Source organism: Lycorma delicatula, chromosome 3 (genome assembly GCF_047948215.1).
Source record: "Lycorma delicatula isolate Av1 chromosome 3, ASM4794821v1, whole genome shotgun sequence".
Classification (NCBI taxonomy): Eukaryota; Metazoa; Arthropoda; class Insecta; order Hemiptera; family Fulgoridae; genus Lycorma; species Lycorma delicatula.
In genome coordinates this window covers 212,562,811-212,577,067 of record NC_134457.1, presented here as the reverse complement: position 1 = coordinate 212,577,067, position 14,257 = coordinate 212,562,811, and the positions used below count along the sequence as shown (strand labels likewise).

At 41.2% G+C, this 14,257-nt stretch overlaps 1 protein-coding gene across 1 annotated transcript in view; it reads left to right on the top strand.

Annotated features, from left to right (window-relative positions):
* The first annotated feature begins 28 nt into the window (after positions 1 to 28).
* LOC142322407 (DDB1- and CUL4-associated factor 13) overlaps positions 29 to 14,257 on the top strand; it is a 51,844-nt gene continuing 37,615 nt past the window's right edge. The window contains exons 1-2 of the mRNA XM_075361455.1: positions 29 to 243; positions 5,087 to 5,286. Of these exons, the coding sequence (XP_075217570.1) occupies positions 174 to 243; positions 5,087 to 5,286 (270 nt within the window). The 5' untranslated portion in view covers positions 29 to 173. The remainder of the gene's footprint in view (positions 244 to 5,086; positions 5,287 to 14,257) is intronic.

The window sequence follows — 14,257 nt, the reverse complement described above, 5'->3', positions numbered from 1 at the left end:
CGATTCTTGTAACATTCGATACATTGATGTTGATATTTACAATGCGAACTACACTGCAAGGTTACTTAACATTTGGAATTAGTATTTGTTGCTGCCTCACGTGTCTTGTATCGTTATTAGTTAATTTGGATTGATGGTTGTGATTCTGCTGTTCACCCCCCTTAACTATAAATATGAAGGTTAAAGTTTTAACCCGAAACCCGGATGTTTATTTGAGGGAGACTAAGAGAGATTTACATAAAAGTAAGTTAATTTTTTTCATCCATAAACGTAAAAAAATATATTTTAAAGGTGCATTCATATGTTACTTTAATGCAGTAAGGTGTTTGGGATTTATATATGGAAGTACTGATTTATGTTATTCGTTACATTTGTATTAATAGGGAGTCATGTCAAGTAACATGTTGGGCGACTTGATAGAATGTGACTTCGAATGCTGGTAGAGCGAAACCACAATTATTGGATAACTCCCACACATCGTCAAATTTAGCAGTTTTATAATTTTGTAATACCAGTACTTTGAATTAAGCCCTCTTAATTAGACACTGCAAACATTGGACCCTTTGTGTAGTAGACTAGAAAATTAAAAGTCTGATTTTTATACTTTAGATTAAAAAAAAACATACTGAATTTGATACTGTGTTTCTTGTTCATTTGTTTTCTTACTCGTATTTCTCATTTAAATTTTCATAAAGTAAGTGTTTAGAAAACTTGATTTCTGATGTAAACGTGGCAAATGACATTCAATTTTTTGACTGCATTAATTAATATAGTTTTGCCAGATGAGAAACCAAATTTCTTACTATTGATAGAAATCTGTGTATGAAAGTATGTGGAAATGTTTTAGTTTTATATTCACATTTTACAACAAAATGACTAAAGTAGAGGAATTTTCAGTTATGGTGTTTGATGAAGATGTTCTGTAATGAAGTGAAAGGAGTTACAGCAATTTATAAACAGCAAACCTGGTTTTGATTTTATGTTTTAATTTTTCATTTACTGAAAACATGTAAATCTGTTTGGTGAAAAATATGTACTTAAAACTAATACCAATTTTTTCAGTTTAAATTATTTAAAAATAAAGTTCTTTCAGGAAGTTATATACACTTGTTCTAAATTAATTTTTTTTGTTCTCTAATTTCTTTAATAATTTTTTTGTCATGCATAGTATAATTTTATTCTTTTGCCTTTCATTTCTTGCGCATTGAAGCAAACTAATTCATTGAATGATAGATTTGGTTTACATTAACTTTAATTCAAGGTTTTTTTTTATGAATCTAAGTAGTGTGGCTGGAGCTCACGTTAATATTGGTAAATGAATGATTGTGCTGCATTTTAGAGAAGTTAACATTATTTCCAAGTTTAGGAAATATTTTATTGTTTGTTTGGTGATTTATCAGATTAATTTATTTGCATGCTGTTGTGTGAAGTAAGCTAAAGGTTTTTCATAACTTTGAACTGTAAATTTTGAATAGTTTACTCAATTAGTGCATATATTATGAATTCCAGTAATGTGCTTTCTCTGTATTTATTGTTATTTATGTTAATAGGATTTGTGCAACCGTTGTTGGATATCCATTAAAGTTGAATGTTTATTATATGTCATTGTCTATTATCTGTGTCAGATTTAAACTAACTTAATTTTTAGCAGTAGTTATATACAATTAGGAACTTTTACAATTTTGATGAAATTTGAAATATACCTTTTTAGGACTCGAAAGTTACTTGTTAAAATTGAAATTAATTGTTGGAAATGCCTTTTACCTGAGTATGTCTCATGTAGATTAAATAGTACCATTACTAAAAATGTCATAATTCAGCATTATACACGTATAATTATTTTCATGCTAAATAATTGGCTATTGTGTATAATTACAATTTCAGCCTAACAGTCTGCCAATTTAAGATTAATTAGGCGAGGTTAGCGAATGAAAGGTTGTGTTGATACCATGTGAAGTTGAGTACACAGAATTGTTAGTTACCTTACTTAAACCAAACCAAACTTTAACCTTGACGTAAACCTAGTTAAACTCAATTAAATTTCACTTAAACCAAATTATCTATTTCATTAACAATGAATATTACATTTAACATAACCTAACTTGCACCTAAGCTTAACCTAACTTAATTTTGTCTTAAGTTAGTCTATTCTCATTATTACTTAATTAACAATCTTAACCAAATTATTTAGTGCAAAAATAATGTATATTATACTTGTATAGTGCTGAATTATAAAATGTTTGATGATGGTAATGTGTAACTTACAAGGGACATAACTCGGGTAAAAGGCATTTCTGACAAGTTATTTCAATTAAAATGAATAACTCATGTCCTAAGTAACAAACATCCCAAATTTCATTAAAATCTGAGGTAATTATTTATAATTATATGTAATTACCTTTTTATCTCATAAGGTAAGTCTAAATGTAATCCTAACCAATTTTAGTTAATAACTATATAATTATGTAATAGTAATTATTATACTTTTAACTGTTGTAAAAATTCTATCATTTCATGATTTTTATACATTCTACTGCCCGTTATCTTAAATTGTATCTGTTCTTTATTGAATAATCTTAACAGAATTCTTCCACATTATTGTATGTTTTGTTATTCCCCTGGAGATGTAATTCTGAGTGGAATTAACTTGATATGTATATATAAATCACTTTGTTAAGAATTCATTTCTCAACAAGTTTTGTTCAAAAATTTTATGTGCTTATTACAAACGTAAAAAAACTTATATTGGCTTTCACCCCAGATTACTAAAAAATTACTGCATATATGGTTCTGGGTCCCATTTTATTTGATTTTTCAGGTCAAAAACCAAAAGAAATCATTAATTCTGCTGCTTAATTAATGTCCTAAAAATTTCAGTACAACCTCGTTTCAATGGGGTAGCTGAAATTTGAGTGAAATCTTTCACTACAAAAAGATTTTTGTAACTCGTAAACAAAGCATTTTAGGACATATGTTTATGTGAACTTTGTCCATTATTTTCATGAGTAGAATAGGTTATGAAAGTCCTGGGAGTACTTTGTGTTATACTCTGTGTAAGTTCTTCAAAACATATGAAGTTGAATCGTGGGTCTTTTATTATGGTATACAAAATTCAAATATACAAGTGATGGAGAAGGAGTTTGGTAATACAAAGTCAAGGGGCTTTAACTCAGGTTTGTTAGAATGTGTGGGAATGTAAAATAATTATCTCTCTGTTTTATACTTAACCCTCACTTCATCTTGCATGGATGTGCCTTAAACTCATCTGTGCAGCCATTTAATGAATGGGTGTCTAAACACATGAATTACTATTGCTGAATGTCTAAACTCATCCATGAATTATTTGTACATTTTAATTGTTAAGTTCATTGTTTTTAACTATTTTAAGTACCTGTCTTTTTACAAGTATTAAATGTTTTATCTTGAAGCTCATACGTTTTATGAAATACTTATTTCATTTATCAATTGCTAAGTTTTATTATCTGTTACTTGAATAAAGAGAAAATTCTTTCCTTTTATGCTTGTTGATAGTTATAATAACTAAAAATGAATTCTTTTTGGTGATAATAACCGAAACAAAAAAAATCTTAAATCAAAATAATTGCATTTTCCACTTCATGTGTTTTACTAATTTTGTTTATACTTCATTTGGTTGGTTAATTAGATTCTTTTTTTTATAGATTATTTTATATTTTACTTTATTTTTATTAAATTTCTGTTATTTTTTATCAAAGATTCATGTGAGAGCTCTTATTTCTGACTGGACACTTTTGGTGGATTTGTGTTTCATAGATGTTAAACAACTAACAGTAACTTCACAAAACTACAGTAGAAGATAACTGATTCACAATTTAACAAAATTGGGCTTTTTTATTTTTTTTAATTAGCAGTAAGTAGGTGGTGCATAAATACGGTGTCATTCACAATTAAGTTACTTTCATTGGTCAATCACAGTGGCTTGATTCTAGTTAGGTTACATCTCATCCTTTTTTCCACTCCCCGGATTTTTGTAATGTACATGAATTTTGCTTGCTGTGTGATCAGTTTTATCTATGATAACATTAGAAGGTTTTCCTAAAAATTTATGTTTAGGGATGTGATGGAAGTCAGTAGGTTTTGTTTATTTCCAGTATTTCAATTATGACATTCTTCATGTTAATCAAGTGAACTGTATGTGATGCACAACAGATACTGGTACACAAAGTACAGTATACTGTTTTAATACATAATTGGAAGAACTAATTCAACTAATACCAGTTAGAACTAATTCTAGTTCAACTAATTCCATCTGGAACACGACAAATTAATCTAATTGGTTTCTTTTGAAGCCTGAAATATTAAATACAATTTTTAGAGAACAAGAATATTATTATCCCCTCTTTTAGTGGTATTATCAATCTGATTCTAACCTTATTACCAAAAGACTGACATCTTCCTTCCCCTTATTGGTACCCAAACTACACCTCTGAAAGATCTCCAGGTCCTGAGTTACTTTAATGCTGATTTTATTGCAATTTTAACATTGAGATTTTAAATTAAATTTGTCCTTAATTGTCTTCAATATTTAGTAATGAGTTAGGTACCTTCTTGAGTCATCTTCAAAAAGGTATACAAGAAGATGTAGGTATGTAGCAGGCTAGTGACATTGTGTAGCAAGTCATTAACGTATACTTATCATTTATTTCAGAGGTAAAGGATAAATTTATAAATTGTTTTTTTTTTCAAACAACCAAAAATTGATTTTTTTAAATTATGTTTTGTGATCCTTAAAATTCATTTTGTTATAATTTGTATTACCTTTTACATGTTTAACAAACCATTCTAGTTTTCTTTTTATGATTTCTCTTTCATTAAGGAAATAAAGAAGATCATAAGAGTAATGGGTAAAGAGTATGGGTAACGTTATGTTTACTGACTTTTCATCAGCATATGTTGTCAGCATGAAATATACATAGTATAACAATAAAAATTTTATAAAATTATAGTTTTCATGTATTATACACTTTTTTAACTATTATATTTCACTGTATGTGTATGTTTATGTATGTTTGTCTGTGTGATCCAATATGAAGCCTTTTTTTTTTAGTTCACCGAAATTATGATCCCAGTTTACATCCATTTGAAGCAGCTAGAGAATACGTTAGAGCTTTAAATGCTGTGAAGTTAGAACGTGTGTTTGCTAAACCATTTGTAGGAAACCTAGACGGTCACAAAGATGGTGTTTCTTGCATCGTAAAGCATCCGAAATCACTTTCAGTTTTAGCTAGTGGTTCTTATGACGGTGAGGTTAGTATTTTATATTTTTATATATTACATTATTTGAATTTGTACTGATCAAATTACATTCAGTTCTTTATTTGTTTTATATGTTGTCAGTTTTTAATATTACAATTTTGCAATTATCACAGGGGTTGAAAATCAGCTAATTACTTGAGTGTTGGGTATGTTGGACTGTGCAGTTGTTAATTTTAATTCATTTAATTTGTAAATGTTTATTATAAATTACATATGCATGTGTGTGAAAACAACAGAAAAAAATATTTCCCTTTTGTATTTTACATTTCTAAAATTTTTAAAACAACTTGAACCTTATTGGAGAAAAGTAAAAATAGTGTACTTGTTTGTGTAAAACAAAACTTTTCTTTCCTTGAAAAAAATTTATATACAAGGGAAATATTTTTCATTTTTGCACACCTTTCTAAATTAATCTCCAATATGATAAAAAAATTATGATATTACATTTTTTAAATGTTTAAAAATTCAGCTATTTGCAGTAAAACAGCATAATCACCACACAAAGAACTGACAGTTCTAAAGTTAAAAAGTATCCACAACAGTGGTGGCTAATGTAGGCTAATGTATAGGCATCGTTGAACTGCAGCACTCCTTTTATTTCCACTTGATAGTATCGATAAGATTTAATATAATGTGAGACCTTTTTTCTTTAATTTTTTATAAGTGTACAGTATATAATCCTTAAGCTTAATGTAATTAGCCATCCCCCAGTTTTTGAAAAGACACAAAAATCTTTGTATGGAACTGTGCGCTTCACAGCTCCAGCGGTGTGGTGTTTGGATGTTGTGCGCATGCGCACATAAGAAGCTGCATGTGAGGCTGTGAGGGAGAGATAGCACTGTCGCTCCTGCAGTGCCATAACTTGGCTATTTGTGAACTGATTTTAAAAAATAAAATGTCATTTTGTTCAAAATAAAAGAATTAATATTTCAGTAAATAACATAAATTTTGATAAAACTAATATTTACAAAGGTATAACGGATTGAAAAATAAACATGGCCACCATTTTGTAATTTGCAAAGGTATTTAATTCCTGATTTTTTTCTAATTTTAAAACTTTATTACCGAGACGCTTACCAAATATTAATGTGATTCGTGAATCCAAACTTGAGATATGAATTTTTTAATGAAAATAACAAAATGGCAGACCGGGGGAGAATGAAGGAGAAATCAACATTTTTCCTAAGGATATTTTTTGTTTAGTTTTACGATTAGAACCCGAAAAAGTATAGCCAGCCCACCATTTTAGAAACACTCTGTATATTGTTACCACATAACTTAGTGTCGCCGAACAGCAACGATAGCAGCTCAGATGTCAGTGTGAGTATAGTATACGTACGCGCTTACACAGCATCACATCCGCTACGCAGATAATCGCGCTCCAATAAAAGAACATATATGAGAGTGAATTTTCAATTCATCGTAGACCACCACCTGGAGAAGACCAAGAAGAAGAAGAAGAAGAAGAAGATGGAAGAAAACAGAAGTTCCCTGGCTGCTTCACCATGGGATCTCCCAGCGGATTCTAACATCCCCGCCGGAACAGCAGGCCTTACACCCCCAACATCCCCGGCCTCCGCCGTTAGGCTATACGCAGGAATGGCGGAGTGTCGTGGCAGTCGACTGCCCCCCTGTCTTGCCTTTTCTTTGGCGTCCCATCGGGGTCCTCTCAGTTTCATTAAGATACAGCAGCCCTCCCTTCTGGACGACCACTACATCCCTCCACTTAGAGGCTACCCTTCCCGTCCCTACTCTAGGTTGCCGGCTACGCATTGCGCGAAGCCGGCAAACCGCCGCGTTCCCCCTCTCACACCTGAGGGTCCCAAATGCATCATCGGAGCACCCCGACTGACCTTCATTCTTGCATATGAAGGAGCCAAAGCGTCCTCTGCATCCAGGCTGCCTCCCTGGCCCTGCACGGCGACCTCGATTCGCCCCCTGTATTTTATTTTATTTATTTATTTTTTTTTTTTCACCCATCCGCAGGACACAACACAAGTAATAAAACACACTCACACCACCACTTAGCCGCCATCAGGAAAACGCAGTTAAGCCTAGTAACACACCCATACAGAATACATAATTAATAAAAGTCTATTCTTCCCATCCGTCTCCTTCTTCGGCTTCGTCACCGCTGGTCGTGGCCTTCCTACACACGGTCGCAGTGATCGTGTATGCCATCCCGCCAGCAATATAAACGCAAAAACATAAACAAAAGAAATGAAATACACACTACAATAAAATAAAATTCAGTAAACACAGTAACTTACCGCTGCTGCGGCAGCTCTCGTCGCAGTCAGCCACTACTATCACGTTGGCTGCGATTGCACTCCTCAACCGGCAGCAAAACACAAAACAACTCGATAAAATGAAATAAAATAAGATAAATAAAACACAGTCAGGACAATAGCAAAGAACCCTCCCTTCAGTTGCAGCCCATCACGTTGGCGTCTGAACTTATTCCTCCTTCCGCAATCCGCGGGCACGTTCGCTGTGAGTGCCCTCGTAACCGTTAGCAGGAACACAATCAATAAAATAAAATAATACCACAATCATACAATACAAGGAAAATTCATAATAAATGAAACCCACACTTCATGTTGTCTCTTCGGCGATGTCACCTCTAGCCGTGGCCCTCCTGCACACGGTCGAAGCGATCGTGCTTGTCATCTCGAGCCGGCCGTAGAGTACCAACCACAGTGACAATGGAGACAATGAATTCACAATACAATACAACACAAAAATAATATATATAGTAGAAGAAACACACAGTATACTTGCTAGGGACATTGCTGCTTACCCGCGCCTAGAAGTCTTCTCCCCACTCTCTTCCATGTACCTCCATCAGCTGGCTTCCGCCTTCGGCGTTCCTTCGTATGTGGAGACCAGCTGCGTGGCCCGCAGCTCGATGGGAGGCACCCCTGCGATGACTGCCACTGCGCATCCAGATACGGTGCGGTACGCCGATTTTATGCGTATCGCCGCTCTTCTGGTAAGGTAGGCTAGGATCCGTACGTTCTTCTTTCTCGAAAGTGCGTCCTTCCAGGCCGGGACCGCGTACAGCAAGACGGAGGAAACCGCTGAAAGGATCAGCCGTCGCTTGCTCGCCCGTGGTCCGCTCTTGTTGCCCATTAGTTTTTGTAGAGCGTCTTGTATCTGCTCGGCCCTCTTCGTGACCTCTCTGAGGTGGGTGTTAGACAGCCCATTCTTGTCAATCCACACGCCCAGGTACTTAGCGCAACCGGACGTGTGGACCCGTACGTCGTCTACTATGAAGGACATTCCCCTCAGTCTTCTTCTGCCGGTGATCGGGACAGCTGCCGTCTTGTGCGGTGCCAGTCGTAGTCCTCTCTCCCCCAGCCATTTGCTTACGACTGCCACCGCCAAGTTTGCCTTATCTTCTACCTCCTCCTCCGTCCGTCCCGACACCATCAGCGCGAGGTCATGTGCGTACGCGACCGACTGGCATCCTTCCGGGAGTTCTTCCCGCAGAAGGCCGTCGTACGCGATGTTCCGAAGAAGAGGCCCAAGCACCGACCCCTGCGGAACGCCTCCAAACATGTTGAACTCATCTTCTTCCACTGAGCGTACCCGCAGAGATCTCTCATGCAGATAGTCATTTATTACGGCGAGCAAGTAGCCGCTGATCTCTCTCTCCCGGAGTATTCCCATGATCACTCCCCATGGCACGCTGTTAAATGCATTCCTGATGTCTAGGAGAATGATCAATGGGATTTTCCTTCGTCGCCACGTGCCTGCCGACTGAACTCTGGCCCACTCTGGCACCCGTCGGACGGCGTCGACGGTCGATCTTCCCCGAACGAAGCCGTACTGGTCTGGGGAAAGACCTCCGCCCGCCTCAATCTCCGACCGCAGTCTTTCAGCGATCAGTCTCTCATACAGCTTTCCCATCGTGTTGATGAGGCAGATCGGCCGGTATTTCCTGGTTTCTTCGGCTCCCGGTTTCGGGAGGAGGACCAACCTGGCCTCCTTCCAACAGCCGGGAAAACTCCCCGTGGACAATGCCCCGCTGAACATGTCTAACACCGTCTACGGGTGCCTATCCACCAACACCTTCACGATGGACCCAGGGATGTTATCTGGGCCCGGGCTCTTCCGCAGGCTCATCTTCTTGGGCGCCCACTGTAGTTCTTCTACAGTGAAGCGCCTTTGTTGATCACCAGCTATCGGTTCCCATTCCTCCTCTTCGACGTGGAAGAGCTCCGTTATCGCTGTGAGAGACTGTTCCCTTGTCAATGGGGTCAGGCGCCTACCAAACTTCTTGGTGACGATCTGGTAGGCCCTGCCCCACGGATCTTGCTCCAGGTCTTCCACGAGGTGTTGCCACGCCTCTTGTTTGGCAGCCTTAATGGCTCTACAAAGGCTTCTTCGTGCCGCGTGGAACACCTCCGTTTCCTCCTGTAGGCGCTCAGAGTCCCTCCGTCGTGCGCGCTGCATCCGCCGCCTTGCTGTTTTGGTTTCACCACGCAGTCTCGTAATGTCCCTGTTCCACCAGTAAACATTCTTTACGCGTCTCCCAGGCTGTGGCCGCTGTTTCACACATTCCCCCTGTAGGATGGCCATGAATTCCTCGGGGGTGTGAACACGCCTACGGTCCACCTCTGCCGCCGTCCTATCCGCTACCGTCGCAGCCTGCTGTTCCGACGGCCTCCTGTTCCTCTAGACCCCTTCCGCCTCCTTGTATTTAAAAAATTATGGCCTTGTGGTCGCTGGCAAAATCATCTTCTGCTACCTGCCAGCCCACTATCCTTCTTGCCACCCTATCTGAGGCCGCTGTCAGATCCAACACCGATTCATCACCCCTTGCGTCGTATGTAGGCACCCTAGGCGTGTTCATGACCACCAGTCCCGCGGCCCCAAGCTTTGTAGCTAGGGTGTAGCCTCTCCGCGTGGTCCGGCACCCTCCGAGTTCAGTGCATTCGGAGTTGAAGTCCCCGGTCAAAAGTACCGGGAACCCAGCCCTTCGTATGCATTCCTCCAGGTTTCCGATGAATTCTTCATGTCGATCCATTCCGCTGTTGGGAGAGATGTACCCATTGATCACCTGAGTTGATGGATGTCTACAGTCACGAACCCTCTACCTCCCAGTCGCTGATTAGGTTCCACGACCAGCAGTAGGTCGTATCCTCCAACCAGCGCTGCCGCCCATGCCAAGTCATGGGCAGCCACGGCTCTGTTTACGTTGAGCTGTAAACACTTCATTTCCGAACGTGTTTACAGTCCCTGCTACCCAGTCTATGCCTAATGACTCCACAACCCACGCATTTGGTGGGTTCCCGGCACTCTGCCCTCTTGTGCCCCGTCGCCCCGCAATTGTAACAACAGGCTCTCCTATCGGGACCCGTGCAGTGTGCCGCAACATGACCCGTCTCCCAACAGCGAAAGCAGTTAACATCTGGTCTTCGTATCTTCGCTCGACACGATTGCCACCCTACAAGGAGCCTCCCGGTGGACGTAAGCCTCTTCGCCTCTTCCAACGGCAGCACCACAGTGGCGTTCTGCGTTTGTCCATATGCTTGGCGGACCGACGTGATCCTAGCAGACGTCTTTCCCTCCAGCGCGCGTTGTACCGCCGCCATCACCTCCTCCGTAGTCACTTCAGCGTCAAGGTCTCTAATGTGGACAACCTCTTTTCTGTCCAACTGCCCTTTCCCACCAATCTTCATCTCTGGCGCCTTCTGTGCCATTTTCTCTCGTAGGGATTGGGCAGAGTTGGTCCCCGCCCCTGCCTTTACGAACTGAGAGTATGTTAGGAGCCAGTTCCTCTCCCACTGTTACCTTCACTTGGCGTAGTAGCTCTGCATAGGACTTGCCCGTCTGCCGTAGGACCACGGTCTCGGTCTGCCTCTCACGCCGTTCCTCGGTCGGGTCCCCTGAGTGAAACATAGTAACCTTCCTTTTATGCTTTCTTGCCCAGAATTCCAGGGTGTTTTTAACTATGCTACCCAGTTTACCCCCTGGCGCCGCAACAGTCACCGGGTGTACCTCGTACGTTGAAACGGTTTCCAGACCAGATAGCAACCAGTCGACAGCAGTTATGTCTTCCCCTTTAACTGGTATCACGTACAGGTTTCCCGACGGGTCGATCTCCTCTTTTTCCCCAATAACGTCTGTGGCCGCGACATGTCGCACCACAGTGCCTGGGAGCATAGCGCCACTGTTCAGCTTCCTCTTTATACCGGGTGCCAGGTCGCAGACCCGACAAGCTATTTTTGACTTCTTGTCGCCCTCAAGGTCCAGCACATAGACACATGCACGCTCGTCATCCGGCTTGGGTAAGCCCCGCACCTCCTCGACTAGCTCGAAGGCCTGTTGGGGCCACCTTTTTTCAGCAAGCTCCTTCAGGTCTTTTGGTTAGCTGGCATTTCTCCCGCCACCACCCCATTCGGTCGCCCTAGAGCATAGACCAAATGTACTGTGCCAATAAACGGCTACTGTGCCTCGAAACAGATTTGCGACCTCGTTTCCTAATTGCTCCTAATGAGCTCCTATCATGCGTGAGCGGTTAAGCTGGGCGCCATACAGCACCCGCCTATGTGTCCCTACCACTCACTTGTCACACTAAAACTAAATCGGGGAGGCGCACCCCTTGTTACAATTAAAACAGTCAAGTTACATATTAAAAGACGGCAATTTAAGCCGCCACGCCTCGGTCGCTGTTTGCCAGCTAGTGTCTGTCCACCATTTAAGCGCTTGGAGCTTTATTGGCTGATGGCAGCCATTATTTCCAGGAAGGTTTTCACCGACACGCTACAGGAATCAATAATTCCCCATTAAAATTAATTTAAATTACCGATGACGGTTGAACATCGCAACCTCATCGAGGAACTCCCACAGGGTCCGACAATGCGGCTCACGCCACATTGACTCGCCGTTTATGAGCGGCCAGTTTTCCCCCTGACCTCTAAGTTCCAGGGTGGCCCGGTCTCTGGCCCCCCCAAGAGCAGGGCAGTCGAACATTAGGTGTTCGTTCGACTGGACCTCCCCACAGACGCACAACTCATCAGCCGCTAGGCGAAACCTGAACAGATATTGCATCAAATTCACGTGGTTGGTGAGCACTTGGGCACCCGCCGCCCTTAAAAATGAACTTGAGGCATACCATCCCCCCAGATCCTGTATAAATCTATACAGAGGTCTTCCCTTAGACGTGGTGTGCCATTCATGCTGCCATGTCTCCATCGCGAGGCCCCAAAGCCTCTTCCGCAGGCGGGAAATGGGCAACTGTTCGAAATTTAGACCCGGTGCATTGTGATCACCGTTCCGTTCCGGTTCTAGCCCGGCCCGAAACCGTATCCCAAATACCTCGGTTTCCCGACCTCTTCGCAACTTCCACATGGCTGCTCGAACTTTCACCACTAAATCGATTGGGAGAGCCTTTCCCAATACGGTAGTAGCCTCGTAGGAGGTTGTTTTAAAAACACCAGTGCATACAATTAAGGCTCTGCGCTGGGCACTCCTTAAATTTAGAAGCAGTGCTCTATTTCTATCCAACCTATGCGCCCAAACTGGCGCCGCGTATGCAATCATAGACTCGAAGACACCTCGGTACACTAAGTACATTTGGCGACCAGAAAGCCCGTAGTCTTTCCGAGCAATCCTTCTAAGTTTGTGCATCCTTCAGGTCTTGGACCTCCCCCTTCTTCAGCGCTGCCTGGATCGCGGCGAGATCCGACCGTGCCGTCTGGGTATGCTTATTGTCCGTCCCGGTTCGCAGTCCTTTGAGTGCCCTGCATCGTCGTCGCAACCCTTTGCGCCTTTTCCATGACTCTGCCGGCCGTCTCCTTGAAAATGTCGCTCACTTCTGGGCTCGCCTCACATAGAAGCAGCAGGACCTGAATTTCTTCCAGAAGCGACTTCATGGTCGGGGGTGGGCCTCTTCCGCGTCTTCACTCACCTCCTTCCTGCGCTTCCGCGCCGGAACAGCAGGCCTGGCCAGCTCATTAAGGAAGCTGCTGGACATGGATGCTACCTTCCTGCTCCAGCTTGCCAGGCTTCAATCGCCCTGGCCGGCCCAATGTTGGATCACTCGGATAGAACCACTTTGGCCCTGCCGGCGAAAGACGACCGATGCCAACCTGACACTGTGGGGCTCTTGAGGCCACCACTGCCTCGCTGTGCTGGAGACCCAATTGCCACTGGAGGGGAAGCCCGGTCCAATTTCAATGGACAAACCACAACTTCCCAACTACAGCCAAGTTGACTTCTCTGGAGACCAGCTTCCAGATCCAACAGCTCTTCTCATAGCTAATGAAAAATATGGCCCTTTTCAGGGTCACCACAGGGTTTTAAGTTACAACGTGCCATCAAGTCCATTCGGCGATTATCTATATATATATTTTTCACTTTCTTGTGGATATGATAACTGCAGTAATTTTGTGCCCATCACTTGCAAATTGATACATAAAATGTAATGACCCAAAATCTCGGCCGAGTTCGTTAATGTGCAAAATTGTACCATGATGGTGAGAATGGGGGGGGGGGGTCTTTCTTGAAAAAACAAAATATCACTAACTTTCTTATTAAGTAAAATATCAAATTTGTTTAAAGTTCCTACTATTCTTTGGATAAGGGGCTAAAACTTTTCTAAGTAAAGTTTTTTTAATATCACCAACCATTGACCCAAGGGAGGTGGAAAAAATGTGGTTCCGAAGACAAAAAAATCATATCTCCCTTAATAGGTTCAGTATCTAATTGGTTTAAAGTGCTTGTAAGTCCTCTAAACATTACCTAAAACTTTTGTTTTAGTAACAATTTTTGATATGACCAACCCTTAAGGCATGACCAAAATATTGCTGGAATTGTAAGAAGATGGGGCTTGTCGTATGCTAAACATGTGAAACTTTCTTTCACATGCAATCATTGTCATTTTGAGTAAATTTGAAGTTTTCCTGAACTAAGGTGGAAATTTTTTTTATCCCCTACTTAGAACCGGTGAACT